Source organism: Balearica regulorum, chromosome 19, assembly GCF_011004875.1.
Source record: "Balearica regulorum gibbericeps isolate bBalReg1 chromosome 19, bBalReg1.pri, whole genome shotgun sequence".
Taxonomy (NCBI): domain Eukaryota; kingdom Metazoa; phylum Chordata; class Aves; order Gruiformes; family Gruidae; genus Balearica; species Balearica regulorum.
In genome coordinates, this window is record NC_046202.1 from 5572395 (window position 1) to 5595040 (window position 22646).

Below are 22646 nucleotides of genomic sequence, written 5' to 3' on the forward strand. Positions count from 1 at the left end.
GGGGACACAGGATTTTGGCTGTATCTAACCGACCCTGGTGCGACATCCCAAAGCTGGACATCAGTGGAAGGGGCGTAACAAAGGCTTTGCGGCGCTCGCTGCTGGGCTTGCTCAGAGATGCTCATCATTAATCACGTGCTGTCTCCTGGCCAAGGCAGCCACGCACCGTCCTGAACAGTCTGGTTCCTGCAGGCTTACAGCTCTCCCTGGGGACAGGCGGTGCGGGGAGAAGCACCAGCCGCAAAATGGCTCTGCAGGCGGCTCTGCCGTGTCCTGCTTTGTATTCCCCAGGCTTGGCCCGTGCGGCTGCCGGCAGGGACGGCCACCCTGCTCTGGCAGCCCGAAGCCCTCCCTGTGCCGGATCAGGCGCCGGTCCTGATCGGATCCTTCAACAAGGGGAAGCCCAGGAGTGTGTGCGTGCACTGGTGTGATGCACGGTGCTGTGTGTGCACCAGTGCGAGTACACGGCAGGCGCGTGTGGTTTTTAGCGTGTATGTTGTGTTGCAGGGTGAGGAGCGCTGTGTGCGTGTTGCAGGGGTGTGCCAGAGGGACTGCGTGTGCTTATGGAGGGTGTGAGCACACGGTGTGTGTGCAGTGGCGTACAGCAGCTGTGCAAAAGTGTGCGTGCACGTGTTTTAGCGGGTGCTGTGGGGGTGCGTGCTCTCCAGTTTATGAGCAGGTACGTGTGTCGCAGGGCGCACCCCGGCTGTGTGTGCACTGCGGGGTGTGTCACAGCCTGTGCACCGGTCCACCGGGGTGTGCGCACCCGCAGTGTGTATATTCGGGGTGCGCACCGACTGCGCCTTCTGACAGCGGGCGGCTGCACCGCGGGGGGGTGCCGGTATGCCGTGCGCGCCGGGGCTGCTTATCGCAGCGCCTGAGTGTTCGCGGGTGGGCAGGACGCCGCCGTGCCGGGCCGTGCCGTGCCGTGCCGGGCCGTGCCGAGCGGGGCCGCGCCCGGCGCGAAGGGCGGCGCGCGCAGAGCCGGCAGTGCCCGCCCCGGTGCGGAGCCGCCCCGCCCCGCCCCGCGCCGCCGCCGGGGCCCGGCACCGCCGCCTCTAGTACCGGGCCCCGTTCTGCCGTCGCCGCTGGGTGAGTACCCGCCGCGTCCCCACACCGTCACCGGTACCGGCCCCGGGGCGGGGGTACGCACCGCCTGGCGCGGGGCGGGGCGGGCTGCGGCTGTATCGCTCCCCACCCCCCCCACCCCCCTCCCCCGACCCGGCCGGGCCGTGCCCGTGTCCGTGTCCGTGTCCGTGTCCGTGCGTGTGCCCGTGCCCCCGCGGCGTTGCACAACCGGGGTGTGTGCGTGTGTGTGTGCGTGCGCGCCCCCCCCCCGGTGCTGTTGGGGGGGGGTGTGTGTGTGTGTGTGTGCGCATGGCCCGCTGTTGGCTTGCAGCGCCCGTGCTTGTGCATCCCCCGGTGTTCTTGCAGCGTGTGCGTGTGTGCAGGGCGTGTGCGTGTGTGCAGGCGTGCGCGTGTGCGTGTACGTTGCAGCCCCCATTGTGGCACCTTGTGCGTGCCCCCCGTTGCGCTGCGGGGTGTGTTTGTGCGTGCCCCCCCCCCCCCAAAAAACCCCCCCCCCCCCCCCCCCGTTGCAGCAGCACCTGTGTGTTTACCGCACCGGCTGTGGGGTGCTGGAGGTGTCTGCACCCAGCTGGGGGTGCTGGGGGGGGGCAGCTGTGCCCCCAGGGTGGGCATGCGCCCTCTGTGAGGGGACAGCCGGCCTGTCCCTGCAGGGTGCCCCATCTTGGGTGCCCCAGCACCCGCAGCAGGGCTCCTCAGGGCTGGCCCTGCTTCCAGGGAGAAGCCGCTGGCCTGGGCCTTTCCCGCACCGCTGGGTAATTGCATCCGAAGCCATTAGCCCAGCTCACCGTTAACCACATCGCCGCCGGGGCCGGCGGCACTGCCACCTGGGTCCCTTTTTGGGGTGACACAAGGGGGGCGGGTGGCATTGCAGCAAGCCGCTGTGCTGGGGGCGGCGGGGGCTCACGGGGCCTGTGGCTGCCACGGCGCCTGCCTGCACGTTAATTTGCTCGGGGAGGAATATATAGAGCGGCGGGCGAGGGCTGGGACGCGCGTCCAGAAATAGTGTGGTTTCCAGCCGGCCTGTGAGATGCAAATTGTCTGGTCAGCGAGCGCTGGAGCTAAACTTAGGGCAATTATAGAAAAGTGTGGGCCCATAGCGGGTGTGCAAGAGCACACGGCAGCCGGTGTTCCCGCACTCCAGGCTGGCCCTGGCACCCCAGCACCGGGGAACCCCCTCCAGCTCCCACCGCCCTATCCCCTGTTGGGAGCCGAGCGTTCCCGCGGCGCCTGCCTGCCCTGAACTTTGCCCGCTGACAAGTTGCGGCTCAGCCCTTCACCTTTGCTTTGGGCTGGGCCATGCGGGGGGTCAGGCTGCGAATTTGGGTCAGAAACAGGCGGTGGGGGAAGCGCATGCTCGATGGCAACGGGGCTGCGACCCGCCTGTCGTCCCCCCAGCTGGTCACTAAGTCGTCTCCTGCTTTCCCTCCCCGCCAGCAGAGCCTGGCTGCGATCGCCACCCTGCCACCTCTGTTTTGCAAGGACTCTAGGGCTGTTTTATTGCCCGGCTTTGGGGCGAGGCCGGTGCCTGCACCCCACGCACACACCCTGTGCACCCTCCTGACTTCCGCTGCCAGACTGGGATGACGCTTCAGAGCCAGGCTGGGTCCCCATCGCTGCTGGAAACAGGGTTCCCGCAGCAGAAGGACCCAAAATCCTGCTTTGGAGACAGCCTGGCGGCACATCCCAGCTGTGACTCGGGTAAATCCCGGATTGTTTTCCTCTTGACGCATCCCGGCGTTGTCCGTAAGGGCAAGCAGTGCAGAGCGATTTGGAAACCCCCTAAATTTCCTTGTTCTGTGGAAAACGTGTCCGGCAAGGAGGCGAGGAGCCAAGGAGCCATCGGACAGGTCAGCCCCCTTTGCCCTGTGTGGGAGCCAGGCTGGCTGCTCGGCACCGCTGCCAGCAGCACCCAGTCCCTGGCACGGCATCGTCCCTGCCCAGCCAGGCACAGCCGGGGCGTGGGGTGCCCCAACGTGGTGTGCCCAGGGAGGTGACAGCGGCCAGCTCCTGTGCCGAAGCGGTGGGCGAGCACGGCCCTACCGCCAGCATCGCAGTGGGGAGCAGAGCGGGGAGGCCAGGCAACCGGGAAACTTGCACTGCAGGTCCCTGCGCGGGGAGCGTGTCGGACGAGATTGCGTCTTGGGGAGGGAAGGAGTGGCCCGGAGTTTCAGTGAACGCCTTCCTCCCTGCCTGAAACTCCCTGGCGCCCTGGCAGGGACACGGGTGTTCATGGCCATGGTGGGGGGATGAGGGGGAAGTTGCAGCCCCCACGCTCCTTGTGGGGCTCAGGGAGGGTTTTTGGGTTTGGGGCCCTTGAGCTGGGTCCCCCTTTCTGCCACCCGGCCCTTCCAGGGCGACATCCGCTCTCCCTTGCCAGCCCAGGTGTCACAGCAGCGTCCTTGCGTGCGATCCTCCGGCACAGCCGGCGCCCACGGGTGCCTCTCCCTCCCCTGTCATGGCTCACGCACGCTGCTGCCCCGAACACGCCTGGCGATGGGTAATCCCGGAGCGAGCCCGGGCTGAGCCAGGCAAGGCGCATTCGGTCTGATTCAGGAGCAAGGAGACGCTCAGCAGCCGCCTCCGGCTCGCGGCGTTGGGCTGCACCCATCCGGCATCCCCAGTGCGTGCGTGCCGCTGGCGGGAGCCTCCTTGGGGAAAACGGAGCAAACCACAACGGCATCCCACGTGGGCCGGGGACACCGTTGCGGGGGGGTGCTGAGGTCTTCGCCCCAGCCCACGAAGCTTTGGTCCCCCCTGCCCTGCTCTTGCCAGCGGTGGCCTTGCATAGGACACACGTGGCTGGGCCGCTGGCTGCCGGTGCAGCCTGATTAGCGATGCAGATGGTAACGCTTGTTCCCCCTTTTTGTTGAGCGTACAAAGGCCGGGAGGGAGCGCGTGTGGGGCGGGGGGAGAGGAACCACTGAGGACAAAGAGCGTGAAGAGCGCGCCGGCCGCCTGCCTTCCAGCGCCTTGGCTCTAACAGCACCTGCCCTGCAAGTGGGTTCCTTCCCCCGGACCAGGGAAGGGGTCCCGGCAGCCCCCTCCCTGCCATGGGGTGAGTGTGGGGTGGTCCTGGGGGCGCAGCCCTCTCTGCATCCCCCCTGGCAGCACTGCTTCGGGGATGCCCAGGCTGCTGGGGGTACCGGTGGCACGGCAGGGGGATGGGGACGGGCATGGGCGCAGGTGGTTCCCTCCCTGCCATTGTCTGCGCTGAGGCCCCGGCACCGCCACGGAGGAGCCGGCGGAGAGCAGCCCCTGTGGCAGCGTGGCCATGGGGCCCTTTGCCAGCAGCACCTGCTGCGGGTCAGGGGACGGAGCTGCACCGGCCCCAGGCTCAGGTCAGTGGGTCGCCCTGCAGCTGCCATTACCGGGAGAGGAGGAAGGCGCTGGCTTGTTTTCATGCGTTCTGGGGTCTGGTCCAGCCCAGGTCCTGGCTGTGGGTGTAAGCAAAGTCCCGGGTGGTTCAGGGGAAGGCAGAACAGGCAGAGCCCTGGGACTGAGCAGTGTGGAGCCTTGGCAGCCCCTCTGGCCACGCGCAGGAGGCTCGGAGCCGGCAAATGCAGCTGCCCGGCCACGCTGCGTGCCTGACCTTACCCTTCCCCTCGCCGCCTCAGCTGTATCGTGCGCTCAGGGCCAGCACCGTGCTGCAGCTTGCAGAGCCCTGCCCTCGCCTGCCCTGCAGCCGGGCCTCTCCCGGGCACATGCGCTCCGGCCCCAGCCCCGAGGGCCGGTGGGGTTTGGGCAGTCCCCTGCTGTCCCCGGAACCCTGTGGCTTTGCCAAGGGGAGGCTGGGTTCCCCGTGTCCCACTGGGTGCGTTCAGGGGCGGCGGGGACCTCATGCCCTCGCAGGGAGGTGGCCCAGGCAGTGCAGGTGACGCAGCACTGATGCTGCGCTGGAGCCAAGGTGCAGCTAGACGTGGCCCGGCATGGCATCCGTGCACCCCAGGGTGCTCACAGAGCCCACGCTGCCAGCGCTGGCAATGCTGCCTGTCCCCACGGGTTGCCCAGACCTCATCCCCGTACCCGTCGGACAGCTCTAAAGCAGATGCGTCGAACGCGGGGAGTTTTCCTGCTGTCCCCTGTGCTGAGGTTAAGTTCCTGCGCGGCTTCCTGCCCCGTTATATATAGCTGTCAGCCCATCCTGTGCGGCGCTGCCAGCCGGCTGCTCCAGTTTGGAGTTGTTTATCCACAGCCCGAGCGCTCGATGGAGGTTGAGGGGGGCTGGTGGGCACTGGTTGCCCCGAGGGCAGACGGGTCCCATAGCAGCCCCGTGTGAGGCATGGCTGTGGGTGCCCCCGGGTGCTGGGTGCACACAGGGGTTCCTGGGGGGGGCTGGGATTTCTGCCGGGCCGCAGTTTTGCGGCCGGCTGGGTGCCCCTGCCCCCGGCATGGGACGCCTGAATGAAAGAGCGACTGTTCCTGGAGGTCACCGGCAGCGTCACGAGTTTCTGCGTCGCCCTGGCTAAATTTAGACACTTATCAGTGTTTGGGAGGGATGTGATTTTACAGGTTCCTGTTTATTAGAGCAGCCTTCACTTAGGGCCACGTTTCCAGCTCCCTCCCCGGTGGAGACACTGCCCGTGGCTGTCCCTCACGGCTTTGTGGTGGCCGGGGCCAGGACGAGCGGCAGAGAGGCCTCTGTTTCTTCGACAAGGGGCTTTTGAACAGGCGGGCGGGATGCCTGTGGTGCTGCAGCCGGCAGGGATGGACGGTTTTGCCTGGGGAGCGTCCACACCGGCGGTAACCGCTGCAAATGCAACCGGGATGCCTTCCTCCCCTGCCCGCCTGTGTTGCTCCGAAACGGCTCGGAGCTGCAGGAGATGCTGGGGGGTTTGCCCACAGTCAGCCCCGGTGCTGGCACGGGGATGCACGGGGTTGCCAGGCTCCTTCCAGGGCATCCCTGGGGGTGCGGGGCCACCCTTCCTGCATCCCGGGGGCTTGGTGTCCAGGCAGGGCGGTCTCAGAACCCGGGGTGCTGCTGTCCCCAGGGAGGGTGGGGATGCTGGGACATGGCTTGGGGCTGGGGATGACCCATAGGATGGAGAGGGGCGGTGGGGTGGGTGTTGGCCGTACCGCTGTCTGATGGCACCCTTGCCCATCTGTCCTTCTGCAGGCAGGCGGCCACGCCGTGAGCAGCACTCCAACCCAGCGCCCGGCCGTGGGGGCGACTGTGCCCTGAGCCCCCCTCCACCATGTTCAACCTGATGAAGAAGGACAAAGAGAAGGATGGGGCCCGAAAGGAGAAGAAGGAAAAGAAGGAGAAGAAGGAGCGGATGTCGGCGGCTGAGCTCAAGAGCCTGGAGGAGATGAGCATGCGCCGGGGCTTTTTCAACCTCAACCGTGCCTCCAAGCGGGACTCCAAGACCCGCCTGGAGATCTCCAACCCCATCCCCATCAAGGTGGCCAGCGGCTCCGACCTGCATCTCACAGACATCGACTCCGACAGCAACAGGGGTAGCGTCATCTTGGACTCAGGCCACCTGAGCACAGCCAGCTCCAGCGATGATCTCAAGGTGGACGATGCCAACTTCAAGGGCTCGGTGCTGCAGCGGGCGGCCAAGTTCGGCTCGTTGGCCAAGCAGAACTCCCAGATGATCGTCAAACGCTTCTCCTTCTCCCAGAAAAGCCGGGATGAGAGCACCTCGGAGACGTCCACCCCCTCCGAGCACTCAGCGGCCCCTTCCCCGCAGGTGGAGGCGCGCACGCTGGAGACCCAGCTAGCCAAGCAAGGGATCCCCCCGGGACACCCCTGCACCCCTTCCGCCGCCTCCCTGCGTGCCAGGGTGCCGGAGCTCGTCAGCAAGAGGTTCCCCGCTGAGCTGCGGCTGCCCGCCTTGGTGCCCCCCCAGTCCCCCACCCCACGGCAGCTGGAGCTGCAAAGGCGCAACACTGGCGATTTCGGCTTCTCCCTTCGCCGCACCACCATGCTGGACCGGGCGCCCGACGGACAGGTGTACCGGCGCGTCGTTCACTTTGCCGAACCTGGAGCCGGCACCAAAGATTTGGCGTTGGGGTTGGTGCCAGGTGACCGGTTGGTGGAGATCAACGGGCGAAACGTGGAGAACAAATCCCGGGATGAGATCGTGGAGATGATCCGGCAGTCGGGGGAGACGGTGCAGCTGAAGGTGCAACCCATCCTGGAGCTGAGCGAGCTGAGCCGCTGCTGGCTGCGGGGCGGCCCAGGGATGCGCCACGCTGCCTGGGATGTGAGTAACGCCGTCCCCGCCGCGGGGCTGGTGCCCTGGGTTTCTGCCGGCCGCCAGCATCCTTGTGGCGGGTGTTTGGGTTGGCAGGGGCCGTGGGAACCGGCAGGCGCCGGGGCTGCTCCGGCTGGGAGCGATGCGCGGGGAGGAGCGGGAGGCTGTGGCTGGGATGCGGTGGCGATGCTTGCCCGTGCCCGGGGTGGCAGAGCGGCTGCAAGAGCAAGTTTGCATCAGGGCTTGCGAACTGGCACCAGTGGGTTTTTCCCCCCCAAAATGCTCAGTGTGCTTTTGGATTTGGTGTTCCTTCTGCCAGAGGGGCTTGGGAAGAGCTCAGCTCTGTGTCACCTGGGGAAACCTGTCCCTGTCCGGTCACCGAGGCGGCATGGTCTGGCAGGGAAAGGAGCTTTGCTCCTCACTGCTGGGAAATCCCTAACGCTGCTTTGCAGGAGGAGCTCTGCCTGCCCCGCTGCCTGCCCCGCTGCCCTCATCAGCCTCCCCACGCTGGGATCCCTCCCGAGGTACCAGGGAGGGCAGCGTGGTGTACCAGGGTATGGGAGCTGCCGACAGCGTGCGCAGCCCTGTGTGCGCGGCTGATGCTGTATAAATAGAAACTTAATGGCTGGGTGACCCACATCTCCCGCGTGAGCCGCCCAGCTCTGCTGACCCTGCCGTGGGCTACCCAGCGTCCTGGCTACCCAGTGTCCTGGCAGAGCCCCCCAAATGCCAGCAGCCTGCAGGGCTGGACCCCCTCCGTGGTGGCATGGGGGTGCAGCAGTGCGGCGTTGGTTTAGCCTATAACCAGCCTTGGTTAGTGTATTTTTGAGGGAGAGGAGGGTGCCTGCGCCCACGGAGCAGGTCGCCTGTGCCAGAGAGAGCCGTGCCGAGTGCAGTGGGGCCCCGTCCCCGGCGGTGGCCGGGATGAAGGAAGCGAGGGTAGCTGTGGTGCAGGGATGCCGTGGCGTGTCCGTGGGGCTCCATGTGCTCCCTGAGCAGGTGCCGGCGCCGCGGGGTGGAGTCTGCGCCGAGCTGGAGCGCTGGCTTTCCTGCAGCTCCTCCCCAGAGCCCGGCAGGCATCACCGGGCAATGCTGGCTGTGCTGCCGGGATAACCCCATGCCGGATAACGCCATGGGGCTGGGGGGCGCTTGGGATGTGCCAGCGTGGGAGCAGGTGCACGTTCGATGCCAGCGTGCGGGGATTGGCAAGGCATTTGCGCCCGCCAAGAGTGTGGTGCTGCGGCTGAGAAGGGGGAAGAGGAGGTGCTGGTGCCCGTGGGGCTGCGGGGGACAGGCTGCAGTGTACGGCCTCGTGCCGGGTCCTGGCGCGGTTAGATGGCATCAACCGGAGGAAACCAGCCAGAGGATTGGCAGTGACCGTGTTTGTGGCATCTTCAGGTGCCACCGCAGCACGGGCACCTCTCAGCACAGGATGCTGTCCTCCCTCTGTGTGGTGCAGGGGTGCACCAGGGGGACGTGCCGTGGCTTTGCCGGTGCTGGGGAGCTGAGGCTGCGGTGCAGGGTACAGTTGAGGGTCCTTCACCCGTTGGAGCTGCGCAAGGTGCTGGTGCACAGGGAGGCCCGGCTCTCCCCCAGGCCCCGCTAAGCTCCCTGGAATGTTTCTGGTCCTAATTTAAATAAAAATGATCCTTTTTGAAACAGGAAATTATAGACATATTTTGGGCTGTTGCTCTGGAAGCCCCTCCCCGGCTGGAGTGGGATGGTGCCAGGCTCCCTGTGTACCGTGGGGGATTTAACCCCCTCGGCAGGAGCCGTGCCGAGCCGCCCTCGTCCCCATGGACCCACGCCGCAGCTGGGCAGCGGCAGCACCCGTCGTGTCAGGGGGGGCTCTGGGTGCTGCGGGGTGTGCGGGGTGCTGGCCGGTGACACAGCAGGGCTGGGCATCGGGGACCGGGTGAAAGCCTCCCCTGTGTCCCAGCCTTGCTCCCAGCGCAGGGCGGCCGGGCTGGCTCGGCTCCGCGCTTGTATTTATTTATTTACCGGTGAAATTCCTCTGGCAGGGCCCAGGCATGCGCCGACCGGGCAGAAATATTCCAGAAACGCCTCCGATGCTCCAGCACTTTGACCGGACCACAGGCATTTCACGGCCGCGCCGGCAGACCCTGCGTGCTGTGCTTGCCCACTGGCCACGGGCGTCCTGGTCCCCGGAGGTCACTGTCCCCACGGCGCGGCTGGATGCCGGCTGTTTGCCATGCTCCGTATCCCACCAGGGGACTCCGTGGGGAGGCAGAGGATGTGGAGTGGGGGCTGCGGGACTCCCATCGTGCCAGAGGCGCTTTCTCCTTTTGGGAACCTCTTGGGTTGGCTCTTCCTCTGTCCTCACCGTAGGATTGGTGCTGCCGGGACATCCCCGGTGGGGGTGCTTGTGTCTGGCAGGCTCGTCTGCAGGGTCAGCGCATCTCTGCCGAAGTTCCTGGTGGAGGAACGAGAGGAATCTGCTGGCTGGGCAGAAACACTGCCGTGGCTGCGCGGCTGAGCTGGGGGTCCCGGTGGAGATGGTCTGCGGGAGCCGGGCTCCTCCGTTGCGGGTGGCTCTGTGCCCAGCCTCGGGGATGCTCGGGACCCCCCAGGAAGGCAGGACCACATCGCCTGATCCGTGCGGGTTCGGCTTGGCGTGGAGGGGGCTGCGACGGCTCTGTGTGCCGGGGCTGGGCTGGTGCCCTCGCCAAAGCCTCTTGTTCCTGCTGTCAGGGGACGTGGCTGTGACTTTTTGGTAATAATGCAGTGGCTGCCACCAGCACTACCTGGGGACACCGTGGGCACCCTCCACTGTGTCATGCCAGCCCTGCCAAGGGTGTTTGCCGTGGCCTCTCCCCAGCGCGTGCCCGATGCCGTGCGGTGCCAGCCCCAGGGTGGTGCTGCCAAACCCGGCATTAACGTGTGCTGGGAGGGACATGGCCTGGTGCTGGCGTCCCCGGCACGGGGATTTCCAGCCCGCCATCGGCACAGCCCTCCCGGTCGGGCCGGGATCCCCAGCTTCCTCCGGGAGTGGTTTTTGGCTCAGGGCATATCTGTGTCCCCGGGGTCAGGCAGGGACCTGCTCAGGTGCCGGCTAGCGTCCCCACCGTGCCCGAGCGGCTGCCACCTCTCCACGCTGCTGGCTCCCTGCCGCCGGCCTCCTCCCGGCAGGCCCCGCGCGGGGAGGCCCCCGGCCGCTCGCCCGCTGCCCCGCTCCCGCTGTTTCCAGGGAGACCTTGGACCTCCAGCGGCAGCTTTGCCGTGAAAGCGTCTTTACCGTGGGCTGCCACACCGTGCTGGGGGGCTGCTGGGCTAGCATGCTTCTGTGGCACTGGCCCTCGCCTCAAGGCGGGAGGCTCTTTGTCCTTGGGAGTGTTTTGGGGGGCTGTTGTGTTCATGGGGAAGCAAAGGGTGGAGCAAGCGGTGTTGGGGCTGCACCACCCGGCACGATGCCGGATGCTCGCTATGCTGCTGGACGCCCCGCTCAGACACCGGGCACCCCGCCACGGGATCCTGGGGTGCAGGAGCGTGCACCCCCATCCCTCGTGGCACAGGGCCCTCCCTGGCTCCCCCCCAGCCCCGCAGCTGCGCTCGGCCCGGGGGCGTCTTCCCCCACTTCCCCTGGGGCGGGCGGTGGGACGGAGGCCAAGCAGTTCCCCCCGCGGCGTCGGGCTGCGGCGAGCCCACATCACTTCCTCCGGCAGCAGCGACAGCGGTAGTGGCGGCGAGGCCCCGCTGCCCGCGTGTCCCCCCCGGCGCTTCCTCCGGCTGCTGCGCGCGCCGGCGGGGCCCTCGCATTCCTCGGCTATTTTTAGGGTGGCCCTATCAGCCCAGCTGTCCCCGCGCCGCCGGCTGCTGCCCCATGCGCCTCTCCCACCGCGCTGCGCCGTGCTCGCCCCAGCAGAAACCCTGCTCCCAGCTCGCCCCGACCCTGCGGTAAGGTGGGTACTCCCAGCGTGACCAGCATGGCACGGGGGAGCACGAGGGGGGCACATGGGGGCCTGTCCTGGCGTTGGGGTCAGGGGCTGTGAGGCTGCACCCACCCCTGGGGTGCTTTGGCGGCCGGGGGCTGTTTCTTGCAGCTCCCCGGGGACTCTGACCCTCTGCCCTGAGGCCGGTGCTCTCCGGGGACCTTTGGGGTGCTGCCAGGCTGCGTGGAGGTGGGAGCACCGTGGTGGAGGGTTTGGGGGCTCTGACCCACGGGCAAGTTTGTCTCCGGACCCCCATGCCCAGCCCGTGCTCCAGGCATGAGCATTTCACACTATGGTGACGAGGGGGGACAGGAGACTCCTCCGGGACGGGACGACGTGCCCCCCTGACGGGCGGGTTGGTTCGGTGGCCGGGTGCTCCTCTGCACCATGCCCAGCCCTGGGAGGGGGAGTTCTCCCTGACGGCCCCAGGGTTGCGGAGCGCTGTGCCAGCCGGGGCGGTGGGTCCTGCTGGGGCTGCCCAGCCGTTGGCACGGGGTCAGGCTCAGAATAAACCCCGGCTGTCAGGGTCAGCAGGGTGCCCAGGGCAGAAAATATCCCTTCCCTCACCCTGGCATTTGGTTACCGCAGTGGGCTGGCCCGCCCAGGGGGAAAACTGGGGCACGGTCCTGCAGCCTGACTAACGGGGCTTTTTTTGCACAATGAGTTTTGTCGGGTCTCAGCCCAGCCACCTCCCCATCTATAGGCACTGCCTGTTGGTACGCTGAGCAGGGCCAGATGGGCTCAGACCCCCATTCCTGAGGGTCCTGGGCTCCCAGGGCCGGCAGGGAAGGGCACGTGCTCGTACGTCGTGCTGTGGTTCAGCGTCCCACATACTGACCCCGGCCCGTCTCACCTCTTCCTCTCTCCCCAGCCAGGGCTGCGGCTCCATGAGACATCGCCATGGCGTTTTCATCCCGGTTTGCATTCTGGGAGCAGAAGGGAAGTCTCTCGCGCGTTTGCCCACACCCCACATTTGGGTCACACTGCCGCATGCTACCGACCAGCTCCCCCAGTTTGCCCAGTGCCAGCACCGCGTTCAGAGGGGTGCTCCCAGCCTCTCGCTGCGCTGTCATGCCGGGGGCCGCGCTGAGCAAACGGGGAGCTGCCCTGCGCCCCACCACAGCACGGCTGCGGTCACCGACGCGGCCACGCATGCGATTACTAACGCCATCACTAACGACCGCTTTGCGAACGGCTGGCGCAGCCCCTAACACGGTGTGCGTCACCTCGGTGCCGCCGGCCAGCCCCGCGCGCTGCAGGAGCTGTGCGATAGGGAGTCGGGGAGCATTGCCTGCGGGGTGCACCACGTGCTGCCACCACGGTGCCACGGCCGAGCCCTGGAGCTCAGCGGCAGGGCCCATGGCAGGGGAGGGTTTGGCTGCCCACCCCCGCAGAGACCCTAGGTCGCCCTGCTCGGCAGGGAGCTGGCACGTCCCACGTGTGGCTGCCGCAGAGATTAGCTGGTGACACTTGAAATGTGCTGTGACGCCTGGCGGGGGGACGTGCAGAAAGGCAGAACCCCCGTGGGGAGCGGCGACGGGGCTCTATGTACCAGCATGCGAGGAGGGAGCCCGGGCCGGGCGGACAGAGCACTTCCCACCTTTGGGGTTTGCCACAACCGGGGCGCATCTCTGCGCTTCCCCCCACTTTTTCAGCTGCTGGGAAGCCTGGAAGGACACGTGTCCTCATCCCTGGGGCTGCAGCGGGCTGCAGATTGGGGCTGGTTTAAGCAGCAGCCTCCTCCCCCCTGGCATGGAGTGATGGTCCCTGCGGCTTTTCCGGCAGCGAGGTCCTGCAGCGGGCTGAAACGTGCTCCTCTTGTTTGTCTGACCCTCAGGTCAAGGACGAGGACAAATCCTTAGCTGTGAAAAGACCTGGGAAGGAGGATGGGGCTGTAAGTGTCGCAGGGCACGGGCAGGGTGGAGCTGTGTCGGGGATGGGGCTTGTCCTTGGTGGGGACAGACCCGGCGCCGGGGCTTGGGGACATCATGGAGGGTCGTGGGCTCAGCCTCCCCCCTGCAGCCGTCTCAGTCCCCGAGGAGCGCCCGTGGCCGCTCCAGGGCAGCATGTGGAAACTGGCGGGTGTTTTCAGCAGGGATGCCCGGCTGTCGGCACGCAGTGATCTCTTCCCCGCCGCCTCCCTGGGGCTTGTCCCTGGTCTGCACACCCCAGTGGGACGGCAGGTCGGTGCCCACCCTACGGTTACGGTGCCGGCTCCCGTGCTGCTCGCCAAAGCTGTCAGCGGAAGAAATCTTGCAGCTTGCCCTGTGCATTGCAGTGAGGCTGCCGGTGCCCTGAGCACTGAGTTTTACCCCTGTACCAGCAGCCTGACCATCGATGGGTCCCTGGGTGCGGGGCCGGGGAAGGTCACCATCGCTCCCTGCCCCGGCGGGGGGCTGTAGGTTGGCTGGGGAAGGGGACTGGGTGCCGTGTCCCTCGGTGCCAGGGTCTGGCTGGGAGCCATGCTCCTGCAGCAGGGCACGAAGCCCCAGGCACCACCGTGTCCCGAGCAGAGGGTGCTTGCGGTGGTAGACGCTGCACTGACAGACCTCCGCTCATACCGGTGTTATTGTGGCTGCAGTCAGAGAGCCCGAAGGATGCTGTGTCTGCACCCCTGAATCCTGAACCCCCGAATTCTGAGCCCCCGAAGAGCCCCGAGCCACCCCCCGGGCGAGGGAAGAGCCCGGAGCCAGTGCTGAACGGGGCGGCCGTGAACGGGCTGGAGGGCCCAGCTGCTGAGGCGCAGGGGGACGAGGGCCAGGGGCTGTCCCGCCGCAGGGTGGTCCGGGTGGTGCGCAAGGTGGTCCGCAAAGTCCTGCCGGGGGAGGACGCAGGCAGCGCCAAGGAGCCGGGGCGAGACGCCAAGTCTCCGGAGCCAGTGCCGCCCCCCAGGAAGGAGGATGCGGGCCGTCCCGCCGTCCCAGCTCCCCCCGCCGTCCCGGCTCCCCCCCCTGTGCCGCCTCCCCCTGCCGTGATGGCAGCCCCCGCCAAGCTGGAGCCCAAGGATGAGATCTCAGCGGGGCTCAAAACCCTCATGGCGAAGGGCAAAACCAAAGAGCACCGGCCGCGGACCCGGCCGGGGGACAGGCGGGAGGAGAAGTCCCCCAAGCCGGCTGGGGGGGACGCAAAGCCGTCCCCATCCCCGGGCACCGAAGCCAAGCCAGAGCCGCCAGCGCAGCCTTCGGGAGGGAAAGCGGAGCCTGCAAAGGCACCCGCTCCAAAACCCACCGCCCTGGAGAGGCACAAGGTACCCGTGTGTGCACCGCGGGGGATGCTCTAACACAGCGGCAGGGCTGTGCCGCCCGGTACGGCATGGAGTGAACTCACCCGCATGGTTTGCAGTGGTTTTGGGGTGTGTGGTGCTGGGTGGGGGTCACTTTTCGGGGCAGTTGTGTGCACTGCGGCCGCCCAATCAAGCTGCCCCTTGTCTCCCCCTCCGGCTCGTGCGGAGAAGAAGCTGCAGCCCTGTGAGAAGCGGTCGATCCCTGCGAAAACCGCCCCGGCACCCCCCCAGCAGGTGTGTGGGAGCAGGGACCCGGGTCCTCGGGCATTGCGGGGTATCCAACAGTACCCCGGCTGTGCTGGCCTTGGCACCCACGGGTCTGTGCCAGCCTTTGCCCCGGTGCCCACCCCGAGCACTGGTGGGCTGCAGGGCTGGGAAAGCCTCTGCGATAGCCCCCCGGCGCCTGCGTGCCGTGAGCGTGGGGCTGGTGGGGGCTGCGGGGCTGGCGGGGGCTGTGGGGCAGCCGGCCTGGTGCTAACGGTGCTCTGCCTCCAGGCTGCCCCCAGCCCCGCGTCCCGGCTGAGCCCGTCAGAGGAAGCGCAGCGCCGGCTGGAGAGGATCTTCACCGCTTCTGTAATTCCAGGGGCGTTGGCGCTTGCGTGCCGCCTGCCTGGGGCTGGGGAGGCATGGGCAGTGTGAGGCTGCCCCGGTTGTGCCGTGTGCTCCGCATGGGGTGATCGTACCCCTGTGCCTGGCCACCAGCCCCGTGGTCCCTCTCTGGGTGGCACCAGCAGCAGGGGATGGATGACTGGGGATGCCAGTGGGTTTGGGGATCGCTGCCCGGACCAGCGTGCCGGGCTGTGGGGAGCTGCTGTGCCATGCTGGCATGGCTGCTCGTGGCTGGGATGATGCCCAGGTGATGCCGTGGGGATTGTGGCCACGCTGGGGGCCTGTGGCACGTCATGGTGCTGCTGCTGCTGCTGCTGCTGCTGCTGCTGCTCTCTGCCTCTCACCCTCTTTCTTCTCCTTTCTCTCCTCCTTCTTCGCTACCGTTAGCTGGACCCCGCCGCCTCCGCCTTGGCACCCAGCCAGGTACTGTACCCCCGTCCTCAGGAGCCCTCGGCCTCTGCCGGCGACCCCCCGCCATCCTCTGTCTGCCGCTGGGCTGGCCTCTGCGCCCGCGCCTCGTGCTGGAGCGTAAGGCTTTCCCCATCCCGCCCTGCTCCGTGGGCTGCCGCGTCGCCCACGGGGCCGGAGGGTTCCGGGGTGGCCGGGGCTGGTTGTCCCTCCCCAGCGGGGCCGTGCGGGGAGCTGGGCGTCCCAGGAGGGTGCTCTCAGTGGAGGTGGCACAGCTGGGGGGTGCGGAGCAGGATGTAAAGGGGCAGACACCCGGCACAGGCAGGACACACGGCTCGTGCCGAAGCAGCCGTGCCGCGTGGTGCTGGCAGAGCTCACAGCGGGTTGGCACAGTGGCCCCCAGTCCCAGGGCTTTGGCAGCACGGCCTCATGGCCAACGTCCTTCCTGGCTCCGTGTGCCCCAGCACCACGCTGGTCCTGCCACTCCGCTGGCTGCAGCGGTGGCTGTGGCACCGGGAGCGCCCGCAGGGTTTGGCACGGCGGTGCTTTGTCCCCGCTCGCTTCCCCCTGCCGCTTTCTGTGCTGTCTGCAGGGCAGAGATAAATCCTTCTCGCCCTCACCCCCCCGTCTCTCGGCCTCACCAGGGTCCAGCGGACGATGTCCCGGCAGCCCCCTTTGGCCCCGTCCCTGCTGCAGCTCAGGTTTGGCTTTGGGGCTCACCCTGCTCCCGGGTGGCAGCCCGGCATTTCCCATGCCACGGTACTCTGCCATCACTGTGCCATGTCCTGTGTCCCCCCATTACGTCCCTGCAGCGTGTCCCGTGTCATGTCCTTACAGTGTGTCCCTGCCCCGTGTCCCCGCAGCATGTCCCGTGTCCCCAGAGCATGCGCGGTGTCCCTGCATCCCAGCACGTTGCTGGCACGGGTGCCCGCTCTCGGGGCTGCGGTTTGGGAGCTTGGCCTCTCCAGGCTTGCCCAAGGTGGCCATGGTGAATGCGCTCGTGGGCCACTGTGACTTCATGCCAACCTGGAGCCGTAGCAGGGCCCTGGTGGTCTCTGCAGCCCCGAGTGCATGGGGACAGTGGGGGACACGTGCCGGGAGGGCCTGGGGCTTGCGGAGGGTGGCCATGGCTGTCCGACACGTGGCTCTGTAGCCACGCAGCCCTGCTCCCTCCACCCCTCAGGACGTGTGGAGGGGGTGAGGTGAGGGCGGGGGGCAGACGACCATGACCACCCCACATCCCGCTGTCCCACAGGCCAAGACGGAGGAGCAGATAGCGGCCGAGGAGGCCTGGTACGAGACCGAGAAGGTCTGGCTGGTGCACAGGGATGGCTTCTCCTTGGGTGAGTCGGGGTCAGCCTGGCGCTGCTGGGACACGGGGAGCCCTGTTCTTCCCGTGGTGCAGCGAGGCCCCCCCCGGCCTGGCTGCGGTGTCCTCGGGGGGGCTGCCGGCACAGCCCCGCTGAGCGCCCCGTGCCCCTCGCAGGCAGCCAGCTGCGGCCGGAGGAGGGCAGCCCCCTGCCCGAGGGCAAGGTGAAGGTGAAGCTGGACCACGACGGAGCTGTCCTGGAGGTGGAGGAGGACGATGTGGAGAAGGTAGGGCCGCAGGGCGGGGGATGGCGGAGCAGACCCACGTTCCCCGCCTGACGTCCCCCCCCACCTCCTTGCCAGGCGAACCCCCCCTCCTGCGACCGTGTGGAGGACCTGGCCAGCCTCCTCTACCTCAACGAGTCCAGCGTGCTTCACACGCTGCGGCAGCGCTACGGCGGCAACCTTCTGCACACCTACGCTGGCCCCACCATGGTCATCATCAACCCGCTGAGCTCCCCCTCCATGTACTCTGAGAAGGTGACGCTGCTGCCGGGGGGGAGGAACCGGAGGGGACGGATGGCTGGGAGCCGTGCCACTGTGCAGAGGGAGCCGGTGCAGGTGGCAGGGTGCTGATGTGTCCCCCCCTGCTCCCCCCAGGTCATGCACATGTTCAAAGGGTGCCGCAGGGAGGACACGTCCCCGCACATCTACGCGGTGGCCCAGGCCGCCTACCGCAGCATGCTGATGAGCCGCCAGGACCAGGCGATCGTGCTGCTGGGCGCCAGCGGCAGCGGCAAAACCACCAACTGCCAGCACCTTGTCCAGTACCTCGCCACCATCGCCGGCAGCACTGGCAAGGTCTTCTCCGGTGAGTCCCTGGCGGGGTGCGGGGTTCCCGTGCCGCTCGCGCACGCCCCTTGCTTTGCGGCCACAGCCCTCCGCAGCCTCCCGCACCCGGCAGCGGCCAGACGCATGCCACACGGCGCGCTTTCACTTTCTCACCGCGCTCTCGAGGGTTGTCGTGGCGCAGAGCACGGCACAGGAGCAGCAGCGCTTGCCCGGCTGGCGGTGCCGGCTCCGGCTGCCCGCCGCACAGCCCCTGCACCCCACCACCCCGCTTCTGTTCCCGCAGCGGAGAAGTGGCAGGCGCTCTACACCGTCCTGGAGGCTTTTGGCAATAGCAGCACTGGCATGAACGGCAACGCCACCCGCTTCTCCCAGATCATCTCTCTGGACTTCGACCAGGCTGGGCAGGTGGCATCCGCCTCTGTACAGGTGAGGGGGCCGGGGTGGCCCCCCTCGGCATGGGAGCTGGCCCATCCTCACCGGGGCGGCTCCCCTTGGCGTGGGAGCCTGTCCAGCCTCGCCGAGGTGTTTCCTCCCGGCAGTCTGGCCACGCACTAGCCCACGAGCTCTGCCACAGGCCCCCACCAGTGGCCTGGCCGTGCCCGCAGCACCTAGCAGCCAGGCATCCTGCTCTCGTCTTTGTTCACACCCAGACGTGTGCACATCAGATCGACTCCTCGTCCTTGCTGAGTTAGCCACGATACCGGGGTGTCTTTCTTCCAGACACCACCCTGGCGTGATAACAGCAGAGCCCTTAAAATACAAGAGAGCCGCTTCGTGCTCCTCTAGTAGCAGACACCCCAGGAGAGGAGATGCTCACAGGTGGCTTGGATGCTGTTGGCATTCATACGATGCCCTGCGGTGGCAGGAGACCCTCAGGTCTCTGTGGGGACCCTGGGCAGGCAGCAAGGATGAGGCCAGGGTGGGCTGGGGTGTCTTGGTGGGAGCGAGTCCCTCAGGGATGGTTCCCAACCCTCCCATCTCCACCAGACGCTGCTGCTGGAGAAGCTACGTGTTGCCAAGCGCCCGGCCAACGAGGCCACCTTCAACATCTTCTACTACCTGCTGGCCTGCTCCGACAGCGCCCTGCGGTGAGCTGGGGGGGGACAAGGGCACAGCCCTCAGCCTGGGGGGGGTCTCTGGGCTCTCCTACATGGGGTCAATCTCGGCGTTTATCCCCGCAGGACTGAGCTTCACTTCAACCACCTGGCAGAGAACAACGTCTTTGGCATCGCACCCCTCTCCAAGGTCGCTGCTATGGGGCTGGGTGGGGGGCTGTGGGGAGGACGGGGTTCCCTGGCCCATTCGGGTGCAGGGGGAGGCAGAGCTGGGCCCCCACACCCATGGCTCCCGTTGGTCTCTGCAGCCGGAGGAAAAGCAGAAGGCGACCCAGCAGTTCAACAAGCTTCAGGCTGCCATGAAGGTGATGGGCATCTCCAGCGATGAGCAGAAAGCCTTCTGGCTCGTCCTGGGGGCCATTTATCATCTGGGGGCCGCTGGGGCCACAAAAGGTAACGAACTGCTCAGGGCTGGGAGGCGTTAATGAGCCGAGGTTGGGGGCTGATGGCTGCATGGGGTCCTGGAGCGATTTGCCAGCACCTCGGCACCTTGGAAATGCACCCGCCTCCGGTGTGGCCGAGCCCTGGGAGGGTGTTTGGGGCTGTGTCAGCTGAGGGACGGCGCCCTGCCACCCCGGGCGCTCTGCGGCACCCGGCTTTGCCCCCTCGGTCGGGGTGGTCCCAGTGGCCGGTGGGAATCGAACACCCCCAGACCCTGGGCTGGTCCCTGCCAACTTGGGGGACCGGGGCCCTGGCTGGGGCTGAGGGAGTCGGGGGGTGCGTGTGTCCCCCGTCCCCAGCGTAACACCTCTCCCTCCATCCTCCCCGCAGAGCCGCTGGCAGACGGAGCCGGTAATCAGAGCCACGGGGGGCTCTGTTCCGGGTGGTGCTGTGCGGTGCTGGTTTTGGGGCTCAAATGGGGGCTTAGGATGCTGCTGGTGTGCCGGGATCGACCCTGACCCCTGGCTGGGTCCTGGCAGCCCCAAATTTGCCTGCTGCCCATCAGGACCCCCGACCCGGTCCTCTTGGCACCATTGGTGGTGTGTTGAAGGGCTGCCCTGGCACCCAGAATGGGCTGCAGGGCACCGGCTTCGCTCTCCATCCCTGGGAGTGGTGAACTCGGCTTCGTGGGGCTGCTCTTCCCCCCCTGGGGCTTTCGCCTTCCCCCCCGCCCCCAGCCCCGGTGCTGGAAGCCCCTGCGGTGCGGTGCGGCACGCTGGCAGGAGGACCGGGGCACGGCACACCCGAAATGGGCAGCTGGAGCTGGTGGCTGCACTGAGGGATTTTGCAGCCCTGGGGAAAAAGATGAGTCGGGGAACAGGAGGGAGAGAGCGGAGGAGTCTCGGGGGCGCAGCGGGGTGCAGTGCTGGCCCGTGGGGTGCTTCAGGGCACTAGAGGGCAGCAGGGCCCCGCTGCAGCCACCGCGGTGGGATGCTTGGGCAGCTTGGGAGCTTCTTCATGGCGGCCTGCTGGGGGGGGGAACCCCAGATCCTGCTCGGGGGGAGCATCCCCGCATCCTGCTCGGGGCAAGCATCCCAGCCCCAGCTCTGTGCAGCTCCTGGAGCTTCCCCTGCATCTCGTGGACTCTGGGGATGCTCAGAGCCAGCTCAGCCGCATCAGCCCCCATTTTCTTGGCCCTTTGACGCTTGTACGGGGCTGGATCCGGCAGCGGCTTCCCGTGCTCTGGGGCAGAGCTGAGCTGATCTCCACCAGTGCCCACGTGTAACCGGGGCTCACAGGGGAAGGGCCTCCTTGCTGGGTCACAGCATCTCACTGCAGCGATGCCTGCGGGGAGACCAGGCTTGGCACGTGCGTGGCGTGGCGGTGCGTGCATGTGGCGTGTTTCGGCAGGAGGGCGTCCCCGTGCCGCGTGTCTGCGCTGTCTCGTGCCGTTGTTTCTAACCCCTGTCTCTGTTTGCATGGTGCATGCTGCCCTTTTGCAATGCAGACGCCGACGAAGGTAAAGTCTTGTTCTCCGCGCGTGTCTCTGCCTTCCCCCTCCCACATGCCACTGCCTTCCCGCTGTCGTGTCCCTGCGTGTCACCGTTAACCTGCTCCCACCTCCCCTGCCCTCCCCCAGCGTCCGTGTGCGCGTATCCAGCAGCCGCGGTCTGTCCTGCTGTGTCACGACGGGGCTGCTCGGTGCCTGTGGCCGAGCAGGGACGTGTCCCCGCGCTGGGGCGGCTCAGAGCCCCGCACGGCCGCAGGCCCCAGGGGTCCCCAGGCAGCGATGGCGAGGGGTGACCCCCGCTCCCCGCCCCATGGCGTGGCTCTGGGCTCAGCCCCGCAGAGGCATGAAGCCATTCACCCCCCGTCTCTTCTAATCAGACCCCAAAACACGCTTCCCAGCCCTTCGGCACCGGCCACATGCTCCCACTTTGCACAGCATCCCCAGCCTAGTCTGGGGGCCCCTGAGACTGTCCCAGGTCTGGCCGGAAATGCCCCCCATTTGAGGGGATGCCCTGGCCGGCACTGAGCCCCCTTCTCCACCCTCCAGCTGGGAGGAAGCAGTTTGCACGGCACGAGTGGGCTCAGAAAGCCGCCTACCTGCTGGGCTGCAGCCTGGAGGAGCTCTCCTCCTCCATCTTCAAGCACCAGCCCAAGGGCACCCTGCAGCGATCCACCTCCTTCCGGCAGGGCCCCGACGAGCCCCCCCTGGGCGACGGCAGCACAGGTAGGGTGGGGGACGGTGGGGACAGTGGGTGGCCCCGGGGAATGCCAGGCTGGGGACACTCAGGGTTGCCTCGGCCAGGTCCCAAGCTGACGGCGCTGGAGTGCCTGGAGGGCATGGCGGCCGGCTTGTACTCCGAGCTCTTCACCCTCCTCATCTCCCTCCTCAACAGGTACGTGCTGGGGGGGCCGGGGGCGGGGGGGAACCGGGGGAGAGGGGGCCAGCAGCACCCGCTCAGCCCGCTGCGTCCCCTTGTCCCCCGCAGGGCGCTGAAGTCGAGCCAGCACTCGGTGTGCTCGGTGACGGTGGTGGACACCCCTGGGGCGCAAAACCCCGAGCTGGCGGGGCAGAGCCGGGGGGCCACCTTTGAGGAGCTCTGCCATAACTATGCCCAGGAGCGCCTGCAGCTCCTCTTCCACCAGCGCACCTTCGCCCGCGAGCTGGAGCGCTACAAGGAGGTATCGGGGACGCCCGGGGCTGCCGTCGCCTCCTCCCCTCCTGCCCTCCCCTCCCCTCTCCGTGCGAACATCTCCTCCGTGCTGGCGCAGCAGGACGGTGGGACGCTGGGAAAGCCCTGTCCCCTGCCTAAACCCCGTTGAGACCAACGTGCTGACCCGCTGCCGGATCCCTGTCGCTGCTCGCCCGCTGCGTGGGCGCTAACCGCACCTCTCTGCCCCCTCGCCAGGAGAACATAGAGCTCGCCCTGGCTGACGCCGAGCCCGGCTCCTCTGACTCTGTAGCGGCGATAGACCAGCCCTCGCACCAGGCACTGGTGAGCACCCACCGCGCTTCACCGCGGCTGCGTCACGGCGGTTCGTAGCAGGAGGCGGCCGCCGGGCGGCTTTCCTGGCCCTTTGGCAGTAGTCAGGGGAAGAAGAGGGGCTGACCCGAATGCTCGGCCACGAGAGCGCGGCTGCGAGCGTGTGTTCAGCCCACGTCCCTGGTGCATCCCCTGGCACGGTGTCCCCCCTTGCCCCCGGAGCTGCCTGTGCTGTGAGCGGCAGGGCATGGAGACCTTGGGTGATCCCTAGGGTGCTCCTGTCCCTGGGGTGCACCAGTCCATGTACTCTGGTCCCCAGGGTGCTCTGGTCCCCAGGGTGCTCTGATCCCCAGGGTGCTCAGGTCCCCAAGGTGCTCCAGTCCCTGGGGTGCTCCAGTCCCTGCTGGAGGAGGCTGCAGAGACCGAGGGGGGCTGCTAGCACCAGCCCTGTGCTGGGTTTCATC

General features: G+C 67.5%; 1 protein-coding gene across 24 annotated transcripts in view; it reads left to right on the plus strand.

Annotated features, from left to right (window-relative positions):
- The first annotated feature begins 982 nt into the window (after window positions 1–982).
- MYO18A (myosin XVIIIA) overlaps window positions 983–22646 on the plus strand; it is a 38492-nt gene continuing 16828 nt past the window's right edge. For 2 of the 24 annotated variants that reach the window (XM_075771844.1, XM_075771847.1), the window contains exons 1-17: window positions 983–1092; window positions 6203–7295; window positions 15516–15656; window positions 16181–16237; window positions 16792–16879; window positions 17023–17132; window positions 17208–17384; window positions 17505–17715; window positions 17980–18122; window positions 18684–18784; window positions 18878–18941; window positions 19060–19204; window positions 20700–20711; window positions 21249–21425; window positions 21504–21594; window positions 21688–21880; window positions 22108–22194. In XM_075771844.1, the coding sequence (XP_075627959.1) occupies window positions 6282–7295; window positions 15516–15656; window positions 16181–16237; window positions 16792–16879; window positions 17023–17132; window positions 17208–17384; window positions 17505–17715; window positions 17980–18122; window positions 18684–18784; window positions 18878–18941; window positions 19060–19204; window positions 20700–20711; window positions 21249–21425; window positions 21504–21594; window positions 21688–21880; window positions 22108–22194 (2811 nt within the window). In that variant the 5' untranslated portion in view covers window positions 983–1092; window positions 6203–6281. Of the gene's footprint in view, window positions 1093–5650; window positions 5830–6202; window positions 7296–10981; window positions 11207–12107; window positions 12174–13071; window positions 13131–13817; window positions 14484–14690; window positions 14754–15014; window positions 15093–15515; window positions 15657–16180; window positions 16238–16791; window positions 16880–17022; window positions 17133–17207; window positions 17385–17504; window positions 17716–17979; window positions 18123–18683; window positions 18785–18877; window positions 18942–19059; window positions 19205–20699; window positions 20712–21248; window positions 21426–21503; window positions 21595–21687; window positions 21881–22107; window positions 22195–22646 lie in introns of those variants that run through there. The other 22 variants (XM_075771863.1, XM_075771864.1, XM_075771850.1 and 19 more) reach the window with 19 other exon arrangements.